This window comes from Pelodiscus sinensis, chromosome 30 (assembly GCF_049634645.1).
Source record: "Pelodiscus sinensis isolate JC-2024 chromosome 30, ASM4963464v1, whole genome shotgun sequence".
Taxonomy (NCBI): Eukaryota; Metazoa; Chordata; order Testudines; family Trionychidae; genus Pelodiscus; species Pelodiscus sinensis.
Window position 1 is genome coordinate 10,111,670 of NC_134740.1, and position 22,164 is coordinate 10,133,833.

Here is a 22,164-nt window from a genome sequence, read left to right on the forward strand (position 1 = left end):
TTCCCCCGCAGAAGTAAAATCCCCCCGTGTACCCTGGGGGTTAGAGGCCCTTAGGGCTGAGCTAACCCCATGTCACCTTTGCTCCTAAAGGCATTGATTGGATGGTTGGGTTATGAGGTAACACTGGTTACTGAACCATCCATCCCAGCCCACTCCCATTGGGCCATAAGCTGTGAGGGTGCTCTGGTCTGGCCCGGCCAGTCAGCTCTGGAGTTCACAGACAAGAGCAGGCTAATCGGTCAGGGTACCTGTAAGACTCCTTCTTACCGGTACGCTGACTGGTTACACCTGGAACCTCCCTACCAATTACTGTGATATCGTTGTAGCAGAAATACAAAGCATTTTTGCCAAGACGGAGCATTGACAGTGTGATTGGGAGCATCGGGATTTGCTGAATTTGATGATCCCATTTGTAGTCCTGCCTCAGTTTTCTATCTCAAATTGTGAATACGGAGCATGAATCTCTATTCCCAATGTATTCACACAGTGGTACCCCACCGGGGAAGGGGCTTTCAGTGCAGACAGATCCCTGAGCATTGTAATGAGACATTAGGGAGAAGCACAGGCCTCAGGAGAAGCCCAAATCCCACAGATGGAGACTGTTTCAGAGAGACCAATTAACAGTTGTTGTGATTGTATGAAGTCATCAGACCAGACCACAGGACTCTGGGTCCCTCCTCCCAGTCAGTCCGGGGAGCAGTTTTGAAACAAAGGACCCCACCCTTTGCCAGAGCTATATAAGATAGGGGGTGAAATCATCCGTTTTCACTCCCCACACAAGAAGACGCCGGGAAGAAGCTGAGGAAAACAGACTGACCTGGGGGAAGGGCTGGACCCAGGCTTAAGGCGTCTAACCCAGTGCCTGGAAACCTGAGCACCCCAAGAACAAAGCAAATGCAACTTGGGCCTTGAGAATATGCGAGACGACCGGTCCCATCCCTCCGGGTGAGAATCTGCTTGTTCCTCCTGGCTGTGCCCCGTGTGTTCTGCAGAGCTTGTGTCTGGTTAGTTGCTGATAATCTGCTTTGCTGTCCCTGAGACCCACGTCAATCTACTGTTTGTAGTTAATAACCTTGTGTGTGGTGTCACCCAAACCAGTGAAACGAATGGGGGAAATTCTCCCCCCAGTTAGCACACGTGGGCATTTTCCTCTCCACGTCGGGGGGTGCGAGCTGATTAAGAAATTCCTCCCTGTTGGTGATTCGACCTGGCTCAGGCGGTGCAGTCCTGGGGTGGAACCCTAGGCTACCGGTGGTTCCCTCAGCAGTGTCCAGTCAGGGAGCCCTGTGTGTCCCTCCTGATGGTCCTGTCCCTGCTGTGTGGGTGCGGGGAGAAGTGCGGGGATGGGACCTTGTCTGCAGCTGGCCACAGCAGCACAGTGCGAGGGGATCCCAGGCTGGGGGCTCAGAGGCTCAGGGGATCCCCAGCTCCAGGTAGGACCTTGGGGGCCAGCCCAGCCCAGACGAGCTGTAGGAAAAACTGCGTAGGACAGAGCAATGGGCGGCTCTTGGATTTAGAACGTGAGAATGGCCAGACTGCGCTTGTCCAAAGGTCCCCTCCCTACTGTGCTCACTCCCAGCACTGGCCGATGCCAGGGGCTTCTGGGGGAATTGGCAGAACAGAGAAATATCAACCGATTCCTTCCCTGTCGGTTGTTCCCTTTCTCTTGTGACGTGTCACTGGCGTTGGGGGTGTGATCTCTAGACTCTGTTTTATAAACCAGGTGAAGCGATTGTTTGTACAATTCACCCACCTCTATATAACACTGTCCGGGTTACAACATCAAAGAGAGCCTGGTGCTTGTTCGGTTTTGTGTGTGTACATGGCCACGTGCTTGCATGATATAACTGGACGGTGTATGAGTGTATTTTTGGAGGGTGTGTTTCTAAGTTACACAAAGTGTGTGTGTGTGTGCGAGACACTGAATGACCCAGTGTGTGTGTAGCTTTGTGGGAACACACCTTCCCTTAAGGAGCCCCTTGCTGGTTTCACAAAGACCTGAAATACGGGTATACAATAGGCCATCAGGTGCCCAACTCTCTTTCTCACTGATAGTTGGTTGGTGCCTAAATCCCTTCATTTCCTTGAAAGCTAACAGCTGATGTCAACAAGGTGACTGAATTTATTTTCATGTGACCTGTGTTGGACGTGCCTGATGACAATAAGCTTTACCTATCAATAAGCATTGTGTGTAGCTTTGGGGGAACACACCCTTCGTGAAGGAGCCCCTTGCTGGTTTCACAGCGTCCTGAAGTGTGGGTGCACATCAATGCCCAGCTCTCTTTCACGCTGATAGCGGGGCCTAAATCCCTTAGTTTCCTTTAAAACTCATGGCTGATGTCAACAAGGTGCTTGAGTTTTTCTTCGCAATGGCCTGTGTTTGGAGTGCCAGGCCGACAGATCAGACAGACCTGGGAGCTTTAGCCAAGAATCTTTGAAATCTTTCAACTTGGGACCACTGAGTTGTTCTCCCAGAAGGAGATCTTCGTTCCACCTGGAAACCTTCCTGGAAACCTGATGCCATTGACCCTGGAGCATCCGAGGTCAGAGGGTAGCCCACAGTGTTTGCTTAGGGTTCAGTCTTTTCTGTGTCCTTTTCTCTCTTTGTTTCTCAGTTGCATCTTTCCAATGGTGGAATTTTCTTTCTTTCAATCTTCTGCCACAGCAGATACTGGCAAGACCTTCATGGAAAGACTTCGGGTCCCAGTGTTTGTCATAGGGGGGATATCTGGAGACAACCTCAAGAGTGCGATTCCCTGCTCCCTTAGAGCAACGCACTCCCCCTTTGGCTGAGCTCTGGTGCTAACAGTAGCAGTGTAGCCTCAGCAGCACAGACTAGCTCCCCAACCCAATCCCACCTGAGACCCCAGGTATGCACCCAGGGTGTGTCCCAATCCGCTGCTCGCGCTGCCGGGTTCTCACTGCTAATTTTATGTTGCTAATTGATGAAAGCCAGTGGATGTTACCCAGCTGGGAATGACACCGCCCAGGTGCAGGGCAGACACCCCCCCGTTTGAACTTTAAATACTTTCCGTTACAATCCACTGACTTTTGTTGTGTCCTCAGCACTAGCTGAAATGACAGTGACATGATGAAGATATTTCAAAATCCCAGCCTGAAAGTAGTTTGGGGGGAGGTTCCTGTATCTCAGCGAGGTGCCCTGCTCTTGGATCCCCTCTGCTGGAAGCTCCTTATCTAAATGAAATGAGTCTTCTTCTGGTTATGGACAATTTTATTTTTGAAGTGCAGACGCCCATTGATTCCAGGTTTCTGGCCTGGTAGGCAACAGCACAACCTGAATATGTGATGTGTTTCAGTTTATAGATACGAATTATGGAGAAAGCAGAAGGAGGAAATGGAACGTTCTTCAAGGAACTGATCCTTCTTGGGTTTGGGAACGGCCCTGAACTGCAGCCCCTCCTCTTCCTGCTGTTTCTAGTCATCTACCTTGCGGCTCTGGCCGGGAACCTCCTCATCGTTGTTCTAGTTGTGGCTGATCGGCACCTTCACACCCCCATGTACTACTTTGTGGCCAACTTGTCTGCTGTGGAGATCTGCTCCGTCAGCACCACTCTGCCCAGACTGCTGGCCAGTCTCGCGACTGGGGACAGAACCATTTCTCTGCAGAACTGCATTGTGCAATTTAATATCTATATTATCCTGTCCAATACAGAATGTCTGCTGCTCACGGCCATGTGTATTGATCGGTATCTAGCGATCAGCCATCCCCTCCGTTACCCTGCTCTAGTGAACGGCAGAGTGTGTGGCCACATGGTGGCCTGGGCTTGGATTAATGGCATTGCTTACAGTATCATGCTAGAAGCTTTCATTCTGCAATCAATATACTGTGGAGCCAAAGAACTTGACGTTCTATATTGTGATTTTGGACGTGTTTATCGTCCGTTTTGTGGTGCCAACATCAGGACAATGCAACTGGTGACATCCATTTACAGTATCATATCGAATATTCTCATCTTATTACTCACCCTGGTGAGCTACATTTGCATCATTGTCAACATCCTGAGAATCCCTTCCAGCACCGGGAGGCAAAAGGCCTTTTCCACCTGCTCCTCCCACCTCATTGTGGTTGGAATTTATTATGGGACTGTAATAACAAAGTATGCAGTTCCAGTGATTGATGCGATCTTCCAGAAAGTAATTGACGTCTGGTTCCTTATCATGGTCCCTTTGCTCAACCCCATTCTGTACTGCCTGAGAAACAAGGAGGTCCATCAGTCCCTGAGAAAAGCTCGTGTGGCACTAGTTGCTTTCAGACACAAGCCTGGAGTGTGACAGCACAAATAAAGACTTTGAATAGAATAGAGATGAACTGAAATATTTCCTTACACGTGGCGCATTTGATTCCCTGACAAGAGGCTTTGCCCTCAGTGACCTTACGTCACCTTGTTCCTTGCTTGATTCCTTGCTTTGTGGTTGGTCATATCCGATTTTCTCAGCTTTTGCATATCAGCTGTGCATTTTTGTGACACCCTCCACTTTATTGATCTGTGTATAAACACAAGTGCCCGAATTCTGCAGGGAGATTAACAACTTCTGAGTGATCCTGGATCTCCTCCCCGCCTACTGAATCCAACGACGTTTACATCCCTTTGATTGGGCTTTTCCATTGTCAATAACATCTTGGAAAGAAGGGGAAATATTTTGCCACCACAGGGAGTGAAAATAGAACTGAACTGTAGGCGGGAAAACAAAATACGACATTCTGTGCAGGGTGGGAGTTTTAGTGTCCTTCCAAGTGGCATTTCCTGCCTGTCCATACACTTGTCAGCGTTAAGGCACCTCGGTCTCTGTCCATAGAGGTAGCAGTACAGGTATTGATACAGAGTTGAAATGCAAACAGAAGTTCGTTGGAAATATTTTCGGGGCTCATTCGCTCTGACTTCTCTCATCACCAAAATAAAAGGAAATGAATGAATTGAAAAGAACGTGACACGTGCACCCAACAGGAACTGACAACTTTCCCCTTCTCAGCCTACACGGCTGCCCATGGGCCTCCCTCCTCCCAGGCAGAAATGCAATTGATGTGCGAACATTTTACCACCCAAGTGTCAGAAAAAAAGCAAACCCAACAATAAAATCTCTCTCCACTAACTCTCCCTGCTCTGCAGGTTCCTGCTTCATGTTGGTGGGACCAGGGGTGGGTGAGTCGTAGCCCACAGGCCCAATCTGCTCTGCCAGGGTTAGTTTCTATCAGGCCTCCCCTCTGTATTTATGGGCCAGATGACAGCTACTGGAGACTACAGCTCCCAATGGCCACTGATCCCCATTCTAGGCCAAGGGGAGCTATGGGAACGTGTATTCTTCTCTGTACTGCTTCCTACTGCTCCATTGGCTAGGAATGGGGACCCCCGGCCAATGGAAGCTGCACTCGCGGGTACCTGAGTCTCTGCAGGAAAATTCAGCATTCGGGGCTTACCGGGGCTAACCCTGGAGAACAACCACAGAGCGATCGCCCATCCCTGGGCTGGGCGATAGAAGGGAAAAAAAGAGAAAGGTGGCAGCAGGGTCTCCCAGGTGCCACTCTGCCGCGGCTGGGAGGGGCATGCCCCCAACGGGACAGGAGGCAAAGGGACCAGGGGCAAGAGTGTTTCCCCCTCGTTGGCATTTTCCCCACATCCCACAGGACGAGGGAGAGACCTGGCAGCCCAGCCCCACAGGGCAAACCAGCATCTGGAAAATGGAGCTGTCACAGCCCTGCCACGGTTGCAGCCACAGTCAGTCCTGGGAAACTCCATCACTACTGACCCCCCCGCCCTGCCCTGACCACCTGCACCTCCTTTTACCCAGCCTGAGCCCCTCCCCCACACCTATCCCTGTACTCTGAGTCCTCCACCCCCCGCCCTCACTCCTTCACCTCAGCCCCATGTCCTCAGCCCTCCTGCCCCTGGGTATTGCAGAAAGAAGGGCAGGAGGTAGCATGGAGGGCGGGTCTCTGAGCAGGGAGTGGTGGGTGCAGGAACTGGGGCAGGGCTCTGGGGTTTGGGGACAGGACAGGGTGAGGGAGGGGGAGGAGTCAGAGCAGGGACTGGGGTTTCTGGCAGGATGTGGGGGTGCAGACATTAGGACATGAGCTAGGAGGTGGGAGGGGCTTTCTGCAGGCCGTGTGGCATTCCGGAGTTAGGGGTGGGGGTGGGAGCTCAGGGCAGGGGATATGTTGGGGGGGCTGAGGGCAGGGGTCAGGGTGCATAAATCAAGGCAGGGGGGCTTAAGGCAGAGCATGGTGGGGTGCAGGAGTCAGGGAAGCAGCTTGAGTGTGGACGGGCCCAGGGCGGGGCAGGACTTCCAGGAGTGAGGGCAGGAGGTGGGGTCAAAGCAGGGGGCTGTGAGCTCTGGGGGGGTCCGGTCAGGGGGTGGGGCTGATGAAGGGTTAAGAGCAGGAGTTGATGTGGGGAAAGCCAGGGGTCAAGAGGGGCTCAGGAAAGTGAGGTGAAGAGGTGGGGGGCTCAGGGCAGGGATCTGGTGGGTTCTGGATGGGAAAGGAGGGACCTTACAGCAAGAAGTGAGGGGGGCAAAACTCCTGGTCTTGGGGCAGTGGGTTACTGGCAGGGGGCTTGGAGGGCCAAGGGGTCTGAGGCTGGGCTCCTCAGATGGTGGCTTCCCCTCGGGGAGGGCGGGCTGGAGCAGAACAGGCCGGTTCCTGCCTCCAGTGAGTTTGGACATGTCCGGGGGTCAGAGGTCCCAGACACCAGCCCCTCCTCCCCCAACTCCAGCAGGGATGTTACACTGCAGAGTGACACTGGGGGCGGCGAGAGCCGGGAAATTACACTGAAGAGTGACACCGGGGCAGCGAGCGCGGGGACGTTACACTGCAGAGTGACACCGGGGCGGCGAGCGTGGGGACGTTACACTGCAGAGTGACACCGGGGCGGCGAGCGCGGGGACGTTACACTGCAGAGTGACACCAGGGCAGCGAGCGCGGGGACGTTACACTGCAGAGTGACACCGGGGCAGCGAGCGCAGGGACTTTACTGTACAGCCCCCCCACATGCTGTTGTGTCATCTGCCCGGGTGCCTTACGTGTGGGTGTTGTCGAGGGATTTAGAGACGGTCTGTCGTTTGCTCTCCTGTCCCTGGACCAGGAAAAGGTGCTTGACAGGGTGGACCATGGGTATCTCCTCGGCACTCTGCAGGCCTTCCACGTCGAACCCCATTTTGTGGATTTTCTCCAGGTGCTGTATGCCATCGCGGAATGTTTGTTCAGGCTCAACTGGACCCTGACCGACCTGGTTAGCTTCGGGTGTGAACTACGTCAGGGGTGTCCACTGTCGGGCCAGTGGTACGTCTGGCAATCGAGCCCTTCCTCTCTCTCCTCCATAGGAGGTTGACGGGGCTGTAACTGGTTCAGTCAGCATACACCAATGACATGCTCCTCGTGGTCCAGGACCCGGGCATCCTGGCGTGGGTGGAGGCCTGCCAAACTGTCTACTCAGAGGCCTCCTCCACTCCGGTCAACTGGGTCAAGAGCTCTGGCCTGGTGGACTGGGACGGGTCGCAGGCAGACTCCCTCCCACCCATGCTTCAGGGCATGAGGTGGAGCACGTGTCCGCTGCTTTATCTGGATGTTTTTCTATCCGCCATGCATCCCTCTCTGCCGGAGAACTGGCAAGGTTTGGAGGCCAGGGTTGGTGAGAGGTACAGAGATAAACAGGGCTGCTCCTTTGTGGGAGGATGCTGGTGCTAAATCAGCTGGTCCTGTCCATGCTCCAGCACCGTCTCAAAACCCCGAACATGGCCCCGGAGATCCTGGTCCACTCTCGATTTCTGGCAGAGAGCCCTGCAAGAGCCCTTCCTTCCTGCAGACCCTCTGTCCATTGTTATCAGGCCTCTGTTCCACAGGCCGCCTCCCCAGCATCCCCACCCCTTGACTCCCAGCCAGCTGCAGGATTTGCAGTCGGTCTGTTTCCGAACCTGCTCCACACTCTACATTTACTCACTCTTGTGTCCTGCCCAGAAAGCAAGTGGCAGGACAACTTAAGACGTGTAGAGGGTGGGGATACCCGATGGAACAACGTGTATTCCACATTAATTCTGCAAGCCGTTGGGGACATTAGTTGGAGGCTCCTTCATGGAGCTGTGAGCATGGGTGTGTACTGGGTGCAGTTCACCCCCATCCCGGACTCCTGCCCCTTTTGCTGCGTGAGGGAAAACCTGGCACACATGTACCTGGAATGCTCCAGGTTGCAGCTGCTACTCCGGCTCCTCCGGAACCTCTTACTGAGGTTCTGGCTGAACTTTTCTCCTCATCTTTCTATATATGCACACCTATCCCTGGCCCCACAAAGTTGAGAGACCTCCTCATCAACCTCCTCCTGGCCCTGGCCAAAGCAGCTATACATAATACCAGGAGGAGGATGCTAGATGGGAGAGAGGGGGTTCTCTGCGACTGTGGAACCTATTTCCATTCTCCCTTTGTGTCACACATCCGGGCAGAATTCCTCTGAGCAGTGTCCACTGGCTCCATCAACAGCGTTAAGGAGCAGTGGGCACTGTCCGGGGTTCTCTACGTGGTTTCCCTATCCGTCCCTTGTTATGACCCTGTGACCCCCACCCCCACAACCCTTTAGTAATGATTTGTACCCGTGATTAGTCAAACATGGGTCTGGTCTTCCCTCCCACAAGGCTGGGGGAGGGGCTTTCTGAAGTGGGCAGGCTCCACTCTCCCACCTTCCCGTTTTTTCAAAATAGTGCCCCACTACACACCACATCTGAAGAGGCAATTCTGGGCCCCCACTGTAAACCAATGTGGACACAATGGAGTGGGTCCCGGTTTGACAAAGCCCGGGCTGGGATGGTTTAGTTAGGGATGTTCCTGCCCTGGCCAGGTGACTGGAGTCGATGACTCTTGAGGACTCTTCCAGTTCTGGGATCCTAGGATTCTAGTTTTTCTGTGTCATGGAGAAGCAGCTTTAGACAGTTTTGGAATCCACCATAAGGTGTCTTGTCTTTCAAGTGTAGGAGTGAAATCCCCCCCCCCCCCCGCCCCGTAGCCTGGGGTTTACAGGACCCCACGGCTGAGCTAACCCAGCGTCACCTTTGCTCCTAAATGCATTGATTGGATGGTTGGGTTATGAGGTAACACAGATCACAGACCAGTCCGTCCAAGGCCACGCCCACTTGGGCCATAAGCTCCTGATCACCAACTGGCCAGTCCCTCTGTGTGAGGGATGCTCTGGTCTGGTCTGGAGAGTTAGCTCTGGAGTTAACAGACAAGAGCAGGCTAATAGGTAAGGGTACCTGTAAGACTCCTTTTTACCGGTACGCGGACTAGTTCCTCATGCAACATCACTGCCCATTACTGTGATATTCTTAAAGCAGAAATATGAAGCATTTTTGTAAAATGGCGCATTTAGTGTCATTGGAAACATTGGGATTTAATGAATTTGATTATCACGTTTGTATTCCTGCCTCATGTGAACAAGAGCTGATTTTCCCCAGTGTCTGTATAAATTCTTCCTCTCTTGGACTGAGCCATTTATTGACAGATCTCATCTTCTGTGATTCTATTGGTGAGAAGCTAAACTGACTCTCAACGCAATGAAGAGCCTGTACAATGATTTGTCACCAGGACAATCTGTTCTGATCTAGAGTTTCCAGATCATTGTGAGATAAGTCACATGACTTCCTATTGGCCTGTAAGATAACTTTATAGCATTTATACTGACTACCGATAGAGCACTTTCTATGAGCAAGAGGCCACAGAAGACTGTTGCATAAAAAAAAAGCCTGTGCCTGAGCTTACTTCATTTATACACATGCATTTTCTGAAACTACACAAAGTTGAATGTAGCACATTCTAAGGTTTTAAACTGCAACTCATTGTGATCTTTGTCAAACTTTGTAATCTTTGTAACTTTTACTTTTACTGTAAGCTGCAATTTTGTCATCTTTGTAACTCAGCTTGCTTGTAACATGCTCTACGCTGCATTCTCCCCAGAGCGTAAGTGTGAGAGTGTTTGAAGAAGACTAGGAACAATGGAGCACATGGTGATGAATCATCACAGATGGCTGCTTTTGCTGGATGAAGGGAAGTCTGGGCATGCTCCCTGATGATGAGGCACTCCTCCGTTCCTGAGGAACTCCTCTCTCCTGCCAGTGACTCTCCTCCTGCCCAGCTTCCCCAGCCATGATGAGCAGACAGACCCTCCAGGATCTACATGCCTTGCTCCCCTGCTTTCTGCAATTTGATTTCTATATGATCATTGCCAATGTAGAATGTCTCCTGCTCATGGCCATATGTATTGATCAGTATCAAGCGTTCTGCCATCTCCTCCGCTATAATGTTCTGATGAAAAGGCAGGGTCTGTTGTCACATGGTGGCATGAGCCTGGATATTAGGCATTTCCTACTGCATCAGGCTACAAATGATCATTCTGCAATTAAGATACTGTGGTCCCAAAGAAAGTGACATTCTCTTTTGTGATTTTGCAGCCATTAAAGGGGCCTTCTGTGATGCGCACACGAAGACTCTGCGACTGATGTTATTTGCTTTCACTATCATATTGAATTTTGGGATCTTTCTAGTGACACTGGTGTCCTACATTTCCATTATCACCAACATCCTGAGAATCCGTCACAGGATGGGGAGGCCGTTTCTACCTGCTCCCCCCCCCCACCTCCCTGTTCTTGTCATTTATTATGTGAGTGTAAAGGTCATCTATGTAGATATAGTGATTGACCCTCTTCCGATCCTCCACAAAATAATGTCTGTCTGGTTCCTCTTCCTGACCCCTTTGCTCAATCTTGTCCTCTACTGCCTGAGAAACAAGGAGGTCCATCAGTCCCTGAAAAAAGCTCTTCTGGCACTAGTTGCTTTCAGAGACAGGCATGGAGTGCAAAAGACAAATTTTGACATAGAGTAGAATAGAGATGAACTGAAATATTTCTTTACACGTGGCTCATTTGACTCCCTAACAAGAGGGATCATCCTCAATGGCCTCATGTCACCTTGTTTCTTTCTTGATTCCTTGCTTTGTGTTTGTGAGTCTCCTATTTTCTCAGCTTTTCTCTCTCCTACCAGCCGAATATTTTCGTGTCGAGCTCCGCTTCACTGATCTGTACATAAATGCCAGTGCCCAAATTGTGCAAGGAGCTGATCTTCTGAGCATTCCTGGATCTCCTCGCCACCTGCTGAATCCTATTATATTCCCATTCTATTGAGTGGGCTCGTCTGTTGTCAATTACATGAGGGAAAAGAGGTGCTTCTATGAGGAAATAACTGGCTCTGTGGATGTGGGAAAGTTAGTGAATGTGATATACCTTGACTTTAGCAAGGCTTTTGATACGGTCTCCCACAATATTCTTGCCAGCAAATTAAGGGAATGTGGATTGGATAAATGGACGGTAAGATGGCTAGAAAGATGGCTAGAAGTCTGTGCCCAGCGGGTCGTGATCATCGGCTCGATGTCAGGATGGCGGTCGGTTTCTAGTGGAGTGCCCCAAGTTCCAGTTCTAGGACTGGTCGTGTTAAATATCTTTATTAATGACCTGATTGAGGAGATGGATTGCACCCTCAGCAAGTGTGCAGATGACACTAATCTAGGTGAAGAGGTAGATACGCTTGAGGGTAGAGATAGGGTCCAGAGTGACTTAGACAAATTGGAGGATTGGGTCACAAAAAATCTGATGAGATAACAAGGACAAGTGCAGAGTCCTGCACTTGGGACGGAAGAATCCCAAGCATAGTTACAAGCTGGGGACCAACCAGTTAAGTAGTAGTTCTGCAGAAAAGGACCTGAGGGTTACAGTGGATGAGAAGGTGGATAGGAGTAAACAGTGTGCCTTTGTAGCCAAGAAGGCTAATGGCATATTCCACTATTTGATCTGAGGAACTGGGTCTGGCCCACGAAAGCTCATCATCTAATAAACCATCTTGATAGTCTTTAAAGTGCTACATTGTCCTGCATTTTGCTTCAGCTACCCCAGACTAACACGGCTACATTTCTATCACTATTCTAAATGGTATATTAGGTTGCATTAAGAGGAGCATTTCCAGCAGATCCAGAGATGTCATTATTCCCCTTTATTTGGCTCTGGTGAGGCCACCTTTGGAGTATTGTGTCCAGTTCTGGGCCCCCCACTACAAAAAGGATGTGGACTCACTGGAGAGGGTCCAGCGGAGGGCAGCCAAAATGGGGGCTGGATCATATGACTTATGAGGAGAGGCTGAGGGAGTTGGGTCTTTTTAGTCTGCAGAAGGATGTGGACGCATTGGAGAAAGTCCAGCGGAAGGCAACCAAAATGATTAGAGGGCATGAGGAAAAACCTGGCACATGCCTATCTGGAACAGGCCAGGTTGCAGCCCCTATTCTGGCACCTCCAGAAACCTCCAGGAACTCTTATTGAGGTTCTGGCTGCACTTTTCCCCAATCCATGTCCCCACAAAGTCATGAGGCCTCCTCGTTAACCTCTTCCTGGCCCTAGTGAAAGCTGCCATCTATAGCAGTAGGAGGAGGATGCAGGATGAGGGGCGCTCTGCAACTGTGGAACCTATTTCCGTTCTACCCTGGTTTCATGTATCCTCTGAGCAGTGTCCACTGGTTCTATCGACAGCTGTGAGGAGCAGAGCTCACTGTCTGGGGTTCTCAGCTCAGTGTCCCGAGCTGGCTCCCTTGTTCTAAACCTTTCACCGGCTCCCCTTGACGTTGTTTTTCTCATTTGTCCCAAGGAATCAGTTGAAGCCCAGGGCCAGTCATCCCTCCCGCAAGGCTGGGAGATGGACTTTTAGAAGTGGGCGGGCTCACGCCCACCCACTCCTGGGATTTCAAATAGTGTCCCACTACACCCATCCAGGACATGTCAGGCATTATGGAATTCACCACCTAAAGAATTAAATGGAAGTACGAGAGAGAAACAAAATGAGGAATTGCACAGACCAGTTAAGAATCCACTAAAAGAACAGTTCGGGAGAATCGAATGAAAGAGACTAGATGGGCCTTTGGGGAAATTACAAGCAGGAAATGGAAAAGACACTCTGAGGGTATGTCTACACTAGCTCGTTAATTTGAGCTAGGTAGGCAAATGAGGCGACCGGAGTTGCAAATGAAGCCTGGGATTTAAATATCCTGGGCTTTATCTGCATGTTCCCGTCCGGTCGCCATTTTGAAATTAGCAGTGAAATGTAAATTCGAACTAAGTCCTTAAATTTGAAATAGCGGTTTGCATGTGTAGATGCTATTGAAGTTAATTCAAAATAACAGCTGTGGAATGAGGAGTAACAGTTAATTCAAACTAAGGACTTTGTTTGAATTAATTTTTCACTGCCGTGTGTAGACGTGCGGCGGTGAGTTCGGGCTACTGAAATTTCAAAGTGACGACCGGACGGGAACATAGAAATAAAGCTCGGGATATATAAATCCCAGGCATCATTTGCAACTCCGGTCGCCTCATTTGTCTACCTAGCTCGAATTAACGAGCTAGTGTAGACATACCCTGAGTGTGTGCATGCGTGCACACATAATATAATTGGATAGTGTCTGAGTGTGTTTCTGGAGACTGTGTTTGTAAGCTACATAAAGTGTCTCTGTGGGTATGTCTACACTACCCTCCTAATTCGAAATAGGAGGGTAATGTAGGCATACCGCAATTGCAAATGAAGCCCGGGATTTGAATTTCCCGGGCAACATTTGCATAAAGCCGGCCGGCGCCATTTTTTAAATGCCGGCAGTTCGAATCCCGTGCCGCGCGGCTACACGCGGCACGGAGTAGCTAGTTCGGATTAGGCTTCCTAATCCGAACTAGCTGTACTAGTAGTATGGTAGACATACCCTGTGTGTGTGAGACACTGAATGACCCAGTGTGTGTAGCTTTTTGGAAACACAACCTCCCTTGAAGGAGCCCCTTGCTGTTTTAACAAAGACCTGAAATGTCTAACAGGCCTCCGTCTCCAATGGGCGCACCAGTGGAAACTGCATCTAAATTTAGCAGCTGGGGCTCACCAGGGGTTAACCCTGGTGAACGTCCACAGAGGGATTGCCCACTCCTTCCTCCTTGTGACACCACTTTAGATATTTGAAAACCGCTATCCTGTCCCCCCTTAATCTTCTTTTTTCCAAACTAAACAAGCCCAGTTCATGAAGCCTGGCTTCATAGGTCATGATCTCTAGACCTTTAATCATTCTTGTCGCTCTTCTCTGTACCCTTTCCAATTTCTCCACATCTTTCTTGAAATGTGGTGCCCAGAACTGGACACAGTACTCCAGCTGAGGCCTAACTAGTGCAGAGTAGAGCGGCAGAATGACTTCACGAGTTTTGCTTACAACACACCTGTTGATACAACCTAGAATCATATTTGCTTTTTTTGAAACAGCATCACACTGTTGACTCACATTCAACTTGTGGTCCACTATGACCCCTAGATCTCTTTCCGCCATGCTCCTTCCTAGACAGTCGCTTCCCATCTTGTATGTATGGAACTGATTGTTCCTTCCTAAGTGGAGCACTTTGCATTTCTCTTTTTTAAACTTCATCCTGTTTACCTCTGACCATTTCTCTAACTTGCTAAGGTCATTTTGAATTATGTCCCTATCCTCCAAAGAAGTTGCAACCCCACCCAGTTTGGTATCATCTGCAAACTTAATAAGCGTACTCTCTATCCCAATATCTACATCATTGATGAAGATATTGAACAGTACGGGTCCCAAAACAGACCCTTGAGGAACTCCACTTGTTATCCCTTTCCGGCAGGATTTAGCACCGTTAACAACAACTCTCTGACTACGGTTATCCAGCCAATTATGCACGCACCTTATCGTGGCCCTATCTAAGTTATATTTGCCTAGTTTATCAATAAGAATGTCATTCGAGACCGTATCAAATGCCTTACTAAAGTCTAGGTATATGACATCCACTGCTTCTCCCTTATCCACAAGGCTCGTTAGCCTATCAAAGAAAGCTATCAGATTAGTTTGGCATGACTTGTTCTTCACAAACCCATGCTGGCTATTCACTATCACTTTATTACCTTCCAAGTGTTTGCATATGATTTCCTTAATTACCTGCTCCATTATCTTCCCTGGGACAGAGGTTAAACTGACCGGTCTGTAGTTTCCTGGGTTGTTCTTATTCCCCTTTTTATAGATGGGCACAATATTTGCCCTTTTCCACTCTTCTGGAATCTCCCCTGTCTTCCATGATTTTTCAAAGATCATAGCTAAAGGCTCAGATACCTCCTCTATCAGCTCCTTGAGTATCCTGGGATGCATTTCATCAGGACCTGGTGACTTGCTGACATCTAACTTTCCTAAGTGATTTTTAACTTGTTCTTTGTGTATCTTATCTTCTAAACTTACCCTCTCTCTGCTTGTATTCACTACGTAGCCCTCGGTTTCCTCCCCCACCCCGCTCTGCGGACAAGAGCCGAGGGGGAATGCTTGGGGACACACCCCAGCCCTGCTAGCATCTCTCTCCCTGGCGTGGCTGCCCCATTCCTCTGAGCACCCCAACACCTGTCCTCCTTCTGCACCTCCCAATGACATGACCTCCCCCACACCAGCTCCCTGCTTGGACGAGTGTACCCCTCACCCTCTCCCGAGACCTTGTTCCTTGTGCTGACTCTTACACCCCCAATCCTGAGACCCTTTCCCCGCAACTCCCTGAGCTGCCTTGAACACCCCACCCCTGCCTTGAGCCCACCCCTCTCTGGCAAACTTCACCCTCTGCCATGACCCCCCAACACACACCCAACCCCTGCTCTTTTTCCAGTGCCCCCACCCCCCTGCCCTCAGTGTTCCTCTCCCAAACCCTGACTCCTCCACCACCCACGCCTTGGCCCCTGCACTGAGCTGGGGACATTCGCAGGTGGGTGACTCTTAGGAAGCATTGCAGCGAGAAAAGAGCCTTTGAGTAGCCAGTTGTTCATGCCTCATGTTGTCTGGCTGGTTGCCGGGTGCTATGGATTTGGGGTATTCTCTGCTCCAGGCTAACAGTCTGAACCCTCTTTGGGAAGCCCACACCACACGGGCATTTCACTGAACACCCGATTTCATTCAAAGGAAATTGATGGTTGAAACACCCAGTGTGAGCAATGGCTGACGTGATTCAGACACGTCTACCAAGCAAGGAGAAGCCACCTCTGGCCCGTCCAGCTGACTCACACTGAGGTGAAGTTTTATTGCTGAGAAGACATTCAGGCTGGGGCTGCAACACAAGGTCTGGGACCCTTCCACATCACCGGGCCTAGATCCCTCGTTCCAGCAATGAAACAGCCCCATGAACCCTCGTCTGTTGCCACAGGCCAGCTGCTGTTTTTCTTCCATGAAGAGATGTGGCTTTAGGCAGTGTTGGAATCCAACCCAATGTGTCTTGACTTTCCACCACCAGAGTAAAATCCCCCCGTGTAGCCTGGGGGTAGAGGCCCTTAGGGCTGAGCTAACCCCCTGTCACCTTTGCTCCTAAAGGCATCGATTGGATGGTTGGGTTATGAGGTAACACAGATCCCTGAACCGTCCATCCCAGCCCACTCCTACTGGGGCCATAAGCTCCTGATCACCGACCGGCCAGTCCCTCCCTGTGAGGGGTGCTCTGGTCTGGCCCGGCCAGTCAGCTCTGGAGTTCACAGACAAGAGCAGGCTAATCGGTCAGGGTATCTGTAAGACTCCTTCTTACCGGTACGCTGACTGGTTACACCTGGAACCTCCCTACCCATTACTGTGATGTCGTTGTAGCAGAAATACAAAGCATTTTTGGCAAGACGGTGCATTGACAATGTCATTGGGAGCATCAGGATTTGCTGAATTTGATGATCCCATTTGTAGTCCTGCCTCAGTTTTCTATCTCAAATTGTGAATACGGAGCATGAATCTCTATTCCCAATGTATTCACACACCGGTACCCCACTGGGGAAGGGGCTGTCAGTGCAGACAGATCCCTGAGCCCTGGAATGAGACATTAGGGAGAAGCACAGGCCTCAGGAGAAGCCCAAATCCCACAGATGGAGACTGTTTCAGAGAGACCAATTAACAGTTGTTGTGATTGTATGAAGTCATCAGACCAGACCACAGGACTCTGGGTCCCTCCTCCCAGCCAGTCCGGGGAGCAGTTTTGAAACAAAGGACCCCACCCTTTGCCAGAGCTATATAAGATAGGGGGTGAAATCATCCGTTTTCACTCCCCACACAAGAAGACGCTGGGAAGAAGCTGAGGAAGACAGACTGCCCTGGGGGAAGGGCTGGACCCAGGCTGAAGGTGTCTTACCCAGTGTCTGGAAACCTGAGCACCTCAAAGCAAATGCAACTTGGGACTTCAGAAACTGCCAGACGGCCGGTCCCATCCCTCCGGGTGAGAATCTGCTTGTTCCTCCTGGCTGTGCCCCGTGTGTTCTGCAGAGCTTGTGTCTGGTTAGTTGCTGATAATCTGCTTTGCTGTCCCTGAGACCCACATCAATCCACTGTTTGTAGTTAATAACCTTGTGTGTGGTGTTACCCAAACCAGTGAAACGAATGGGGGAAATTCTCCCCCGGTTAGCACACTTGGGCATTTTCCTCTCCACATCGGGGGGTGTGAGCAGATTAACAAATTTTTCCCTGTGGGTGGTTCGACCTGACTAGGACAGAGCAATGGGCAGCTCTTGGATTTTGAACGTGAGAATGGCCAGACTGCGCCGGTCCAAAGGTCCCCTCCCCCTACTGCGCTCACTCCCAGCACTGGCCGATGCCAGGGGCTTCTGGAGGAATTGACAGAACAGAGAAATATCAACCGATTCCTCCCCTGTCGGTTGTTCCCTTTCTCTTGTGACGTGTCACTGGCGTTGGGGGTGTGATCTCTAGACTCTGTTTTACAAATGTGGGGGAAATCTCGCTCCCCTGGGGTACAGAGCCCCCAGAAGGGTCCGAGGCTGGAGGTCAAAGCAGTGAGGCAGGAGAGAAACCTAGAAGGAAAACTTTATTATGCATGCGTGCAGGCTGACAGCTACAGCAGCAGCCCTGAGAGACAGGTTCAGGGATTCGCTATACAGTATACTCAGACAGTTTAGTTGTTGATTGTTTTCTTTAACATATCAAAGTCTCAGCAGAAGTACTCTGAGACGTTTCTGTTCACACCAGGAATGCTAGAAGTAAGTTTTACAGAACAAAGGTACATGAGAACGTGAGTGGAGGAGTCTACAAGGCAAACCGTGACAAAGATAAGGGTTTACATGACAAATTGTGACAGACCAGGAGTATCCATGAACTTGAGATAGGCATTGTAAGGGTCTTGATTAGAGTTAATTTGATTTCTCTCTGTTACAGGGAGAGAGGCCTGGAAAACTTTTAACCCTTACAGCAGTTTTCTTTTAGAGAGGTTTGATTTCATGCACAGTCTCCCCTTTAGACACAATTGGAGTTATTTGATTTTTCTCCCACACAAACCAGGTGAAGCGATTGTTTGTACAATTCACCCCCTTCCATGTAACACTGTCCGGGTTGCAACATCAAAGAGAGCCTGGTGCTTGTTCGGTTTTGTGTGTGTGTACATGGGCACGTGCTTGCATGATATAACTGGACGGTGTATGAGTGTATTTTTGGAGGCTGTGTTTCTAAGATACACAAAGTGTGTGTGTGTGTGTGTGTGTGTGTGTGTGTGTGTGTGTGTGTGCGAGCGAGACACTGAATGACCCAGTGTGTGTGTAGCTTTGTGGGAACACACCTTCCCTTGAAGGAGCCCCGTGCTGGTTTCACAAAGACCTGAAATATGGGTATCAGGTGCCCAACTCTCTTTCGCACTGATAGTTGGTTGGTGCCTAAATCCCTTAGTTTTCTTGAAAGCTAACAGCTGATGTCAACAAGGTGACTGAATTTATTTTCATGTGGCCTGTGTTGGACGTGCCTGATGACAATAAGCTTTACCTATCAATAAGCATTGTGTGTAGCTTTGGGGGAACACACCCTTCGTGAAGGAGCCCCTTGCTGGTTTCACAGCGTCCTGAAGTGTGGGTGCACATCAATGCCCAGCTCTCTTTCACGCTGATAGCGGGGCCTAAATCCCTTAGTTTCCTTTAAAACTCATGGCTGATGTCAACAAGGTGCTTGAGTTTTTCTTCGCAATGGCCTGTGTTTGGAGTGCCAGGCCGACAGATCAGACAGACCTGGGAGCTTTAGCCAAGAATCTTTGAAATCTTTCAACCTGGGACCACTGAGTTGTTCTCCCAGAAGGAGATCTTCGTTCCACCTGGAAACTTTCCTGGAAACCTGATGCCATTGACCCTGGAGCATCCGAGGTCAGAGGGTAGCCCACAGTGTTTGCTTAGGGTTCAGTCTTTTCTGTGTCCTGTTCTCTCTTTGTTTCTCAGTTGCATCTTTCCAATCGTGGAATTTTCTTTCTTTCAATCTTCTGCCACAGCAGATACTGGCAAGACCTTCATGGAAAGACTTCGGGTCCCAGTGTTTGTGGTAGGGGGGATATCTGTAGTAACCTCAAGAGTGCGATTCCCTGCTCCCTTAGAGCAACACACTCCCCCTTTGGCTGAGCTCTGGTGCTAACAGTAGCAGTGTAGCCTCAGCAGCACAGAATAGCTCCCCCAACCCAATCCCACCTGAGACCCCAGGTATGCACCCAGGGTGTGTCCCAATCCGCTGCTCGCGCTGCCGGGTTCTCACTGCTAATTTTATGTTGCTAATTGATGAAAGCTAGTGGATGTTACCCAGCTGGGAAAGACACCGCCCAGGTGCAGGGCAGACACCCCCCCGTTTGAAATTTAAATACTTTCAGTTACAATCCACTGACTTTTGTTATGTCCTCAGCACTAGCTGAAATGACAGTGACATGATGAAGATATTTCAAAATCCCAGCCTGAAAGTAGTTTGGGGGGAGGTTCCTGTATCTCAGCGAGGTGCCCTGCTCTTGGATCCCCTCTGCTGGAAGCTCCTTCTCTAAAGGAAAGGCAGAGACCCAGGGTTTCCAGGTTTCTGGCCAGGTAGGCAACAGCACAGCCTGAATGTCTGATGTGTTTCAGTTTCTAGATACGAATTATGGAGAAAGCAGAAGGAGGAAATGGAACGTTCTTCAAGGAACTGATCCTTCTTGGGTTTGGGAACGGCCCTGAACTGCAGCCCCTCCTCTTCCTGCTGTTTCTAGTCATCTACCTTGCAGCTCTGGCCGGGAACCTCCTCATCGTTGTGCTAGTGGTGGCTGATCGGCAACTTCAAACCCCCATGTACTACTTCGTGGCCAACTTGTCCACTGTGGAGATCTGTTACGTCTCAACCACACTGCCCAGGCTGCTGGCCAGTCTCGCGACTGGGGACAGAACCATTTCTCTGCAGAACTGCATTGTGCAATATAATGTCTATATTATCCTGTCCAATGCAGAATGCAACCTGCTCACGGCCATGTGTATTGATCGGTATCTAGCGATCTGCCATCCCCTCCGTTACCCTGCTCTGATGAACGGCAGGGTGTGTGGCCACATGATGGCATGGGCCTGGATTTATGGCATTGCTTACAGTATCATGCTAGAAGCTTTCATTCTGCAATCAACATACTGTGGAGCCAAAGAACTTGAGATTCTATTTTGTGATTTTGGACGTGTTTATCGTCCCTTTTGTGGTTCCAAGATCAAGACAATGCATGTGGTGACATTCATTGTCAGTGTCATATCAAATGTTGTCATCTTACTACTCACGCTGTTGACCTACATTTGTATCATTGTCAACATCCTGAGAATCCCTTCCAGCACCGGGAGGCAAAAGGCCTTTTCCACCTGCTCCTCCCACCTCATTGTGGTTGGAATTTATTATGGGACCATACTAACAGTATCTGCATTTCCAGTGATTGATCCGATCTTCCAGAAAGTAATTGACGTCTGGTTCTTTGTCATGGTCCCTTTGCTCAACCCCATTCTCTACTGCCTGAGAAACAAGGAGGTCCATCAGTCCCTGAGAAAAGCTCGTGTGGCACTAGTTGCTTTCAGACACAAGCCTGGAGTGTGACAGCACAAAGAAAGACTTCGAGTAGAATAGAGATGAACTGAAATATTTCCTTACACGTGCCCCATTTGATTCCCTGACAAAAGGGTTCCCCCTAAATGACCTTATGTCACCTTGTTCCTTGCTTGATTCCTTGCTTTGTGCTTGGTCGTGTCCAATTTTCTGAGCTTTTGCATATCAGCTGTGCATTTTTGTGAGGCCCTCCACTTTATTGATCTGTGTATAAACACAAGTGCCCGAATTCTGCAGGGAGCTTAACAACTTCTGAGTGATCCTGGATCTCCTCCCCACCTACTGAATCCAACGACGTTTACATCCCTTTGATTGGGCTTTTCCGTTGTCAATAACATCTTGGAAAGAAGGGGAAATATTTTGCCACCACAGGGAGTGAAAATAGAACAGAACTGTAGGCGGGAAAACAAAATATGACATTCTGTGCAGGGTGGGAGTTTTAGTGTCCTTCCAAGTGGCATTTCCTGCCTGTCCATACACTTGTCAGCATTAAGGCACCTCGGGTCTCGGTCCACAGAGGTAGCAGTACAGGTATTGATACAGAGTTGAAATGCAAACAGAAGTTGGTTGGAAAGAATTTTCGGGGCTCGTTCGCTCTGACTTCTCTCATCACCAAAACAAAAGGAAACGAATGAATTGAAAAGAACATGACATGTGCACCCAACAGGAACCGACAACTTTCACCTTCTCAGCCTACACGGCTGCCCATGGGCCTCCCTCCTCCCAGGCAGAAATGCAATTGATTTTACCACCCAAGAGTCAGAAAAAAAGCAAACCCAACAATAAAACCTCTCTCCACTAACTCTCCCTGCTCTGCAGGTTCCTGCTTCATATTGGTGGGACCAGGGGTGGGTGAGTCGTAGCCCACAGGCCCGATCTGCTCTGCCAGGGTTAGTTTCTATCAGGCCTCCCCTCTGTATTTATGGGCCAGATGACAGCTACTGGAGACTACAGCTCCCAATGGCCACTGATCCCCATTCTAGGCCAAGGGGTGGGAGCTCAGGGCAGGGGATATGTTGGGGGGGCTGAGGGCAGGGGTCAGGGTGCATTAAATCAAGGCAGGGGGGCTTAAGGCAGAGCATGGTGGGGTGCAGGAGTCAGGGAAGCAGCTTGAGTGTGGACGGGCCCAGGGCACGGGCGGGACTTCCAGGAGTGAGGGCAGGAGGTGAGGTCAAAGCAGGGGGCTGTGAGCTCTGGGGGGGTCCGGTCAGGGGGTGGGGATGATGAAGGG

At 50.1% G+C, this 22,164-nt stretch overlaps 1 protein-coding gene across 1 annotated transcript; it reads left to right on the forward strand.

Annotated features, from left to right (window-relative positions):
• The first annotated feature begins 3,333 nt into the window (after positions 1–3,333).
• LOC142821283 (olfactory receptor OR9H1-like) lies at positions 3,334–20,924 on the forward strand. Its single transcript, XM_075912128.1, has 4 exons — positions 3,334–3,707; positions 19,286–19,385; positions 19,956–20,187; positions 20,764–20,924. The coding sequence occupies exons 1-4, from the start codon at positions 3,334–3,336 to the stop codon at positions 20,922–20,924; spliced, it is 867 nt and encodes a 288-aa protein (XP_075768243.1).
• Positions 20,925–22,164: the final 1,240 nt, after the last annotated feature.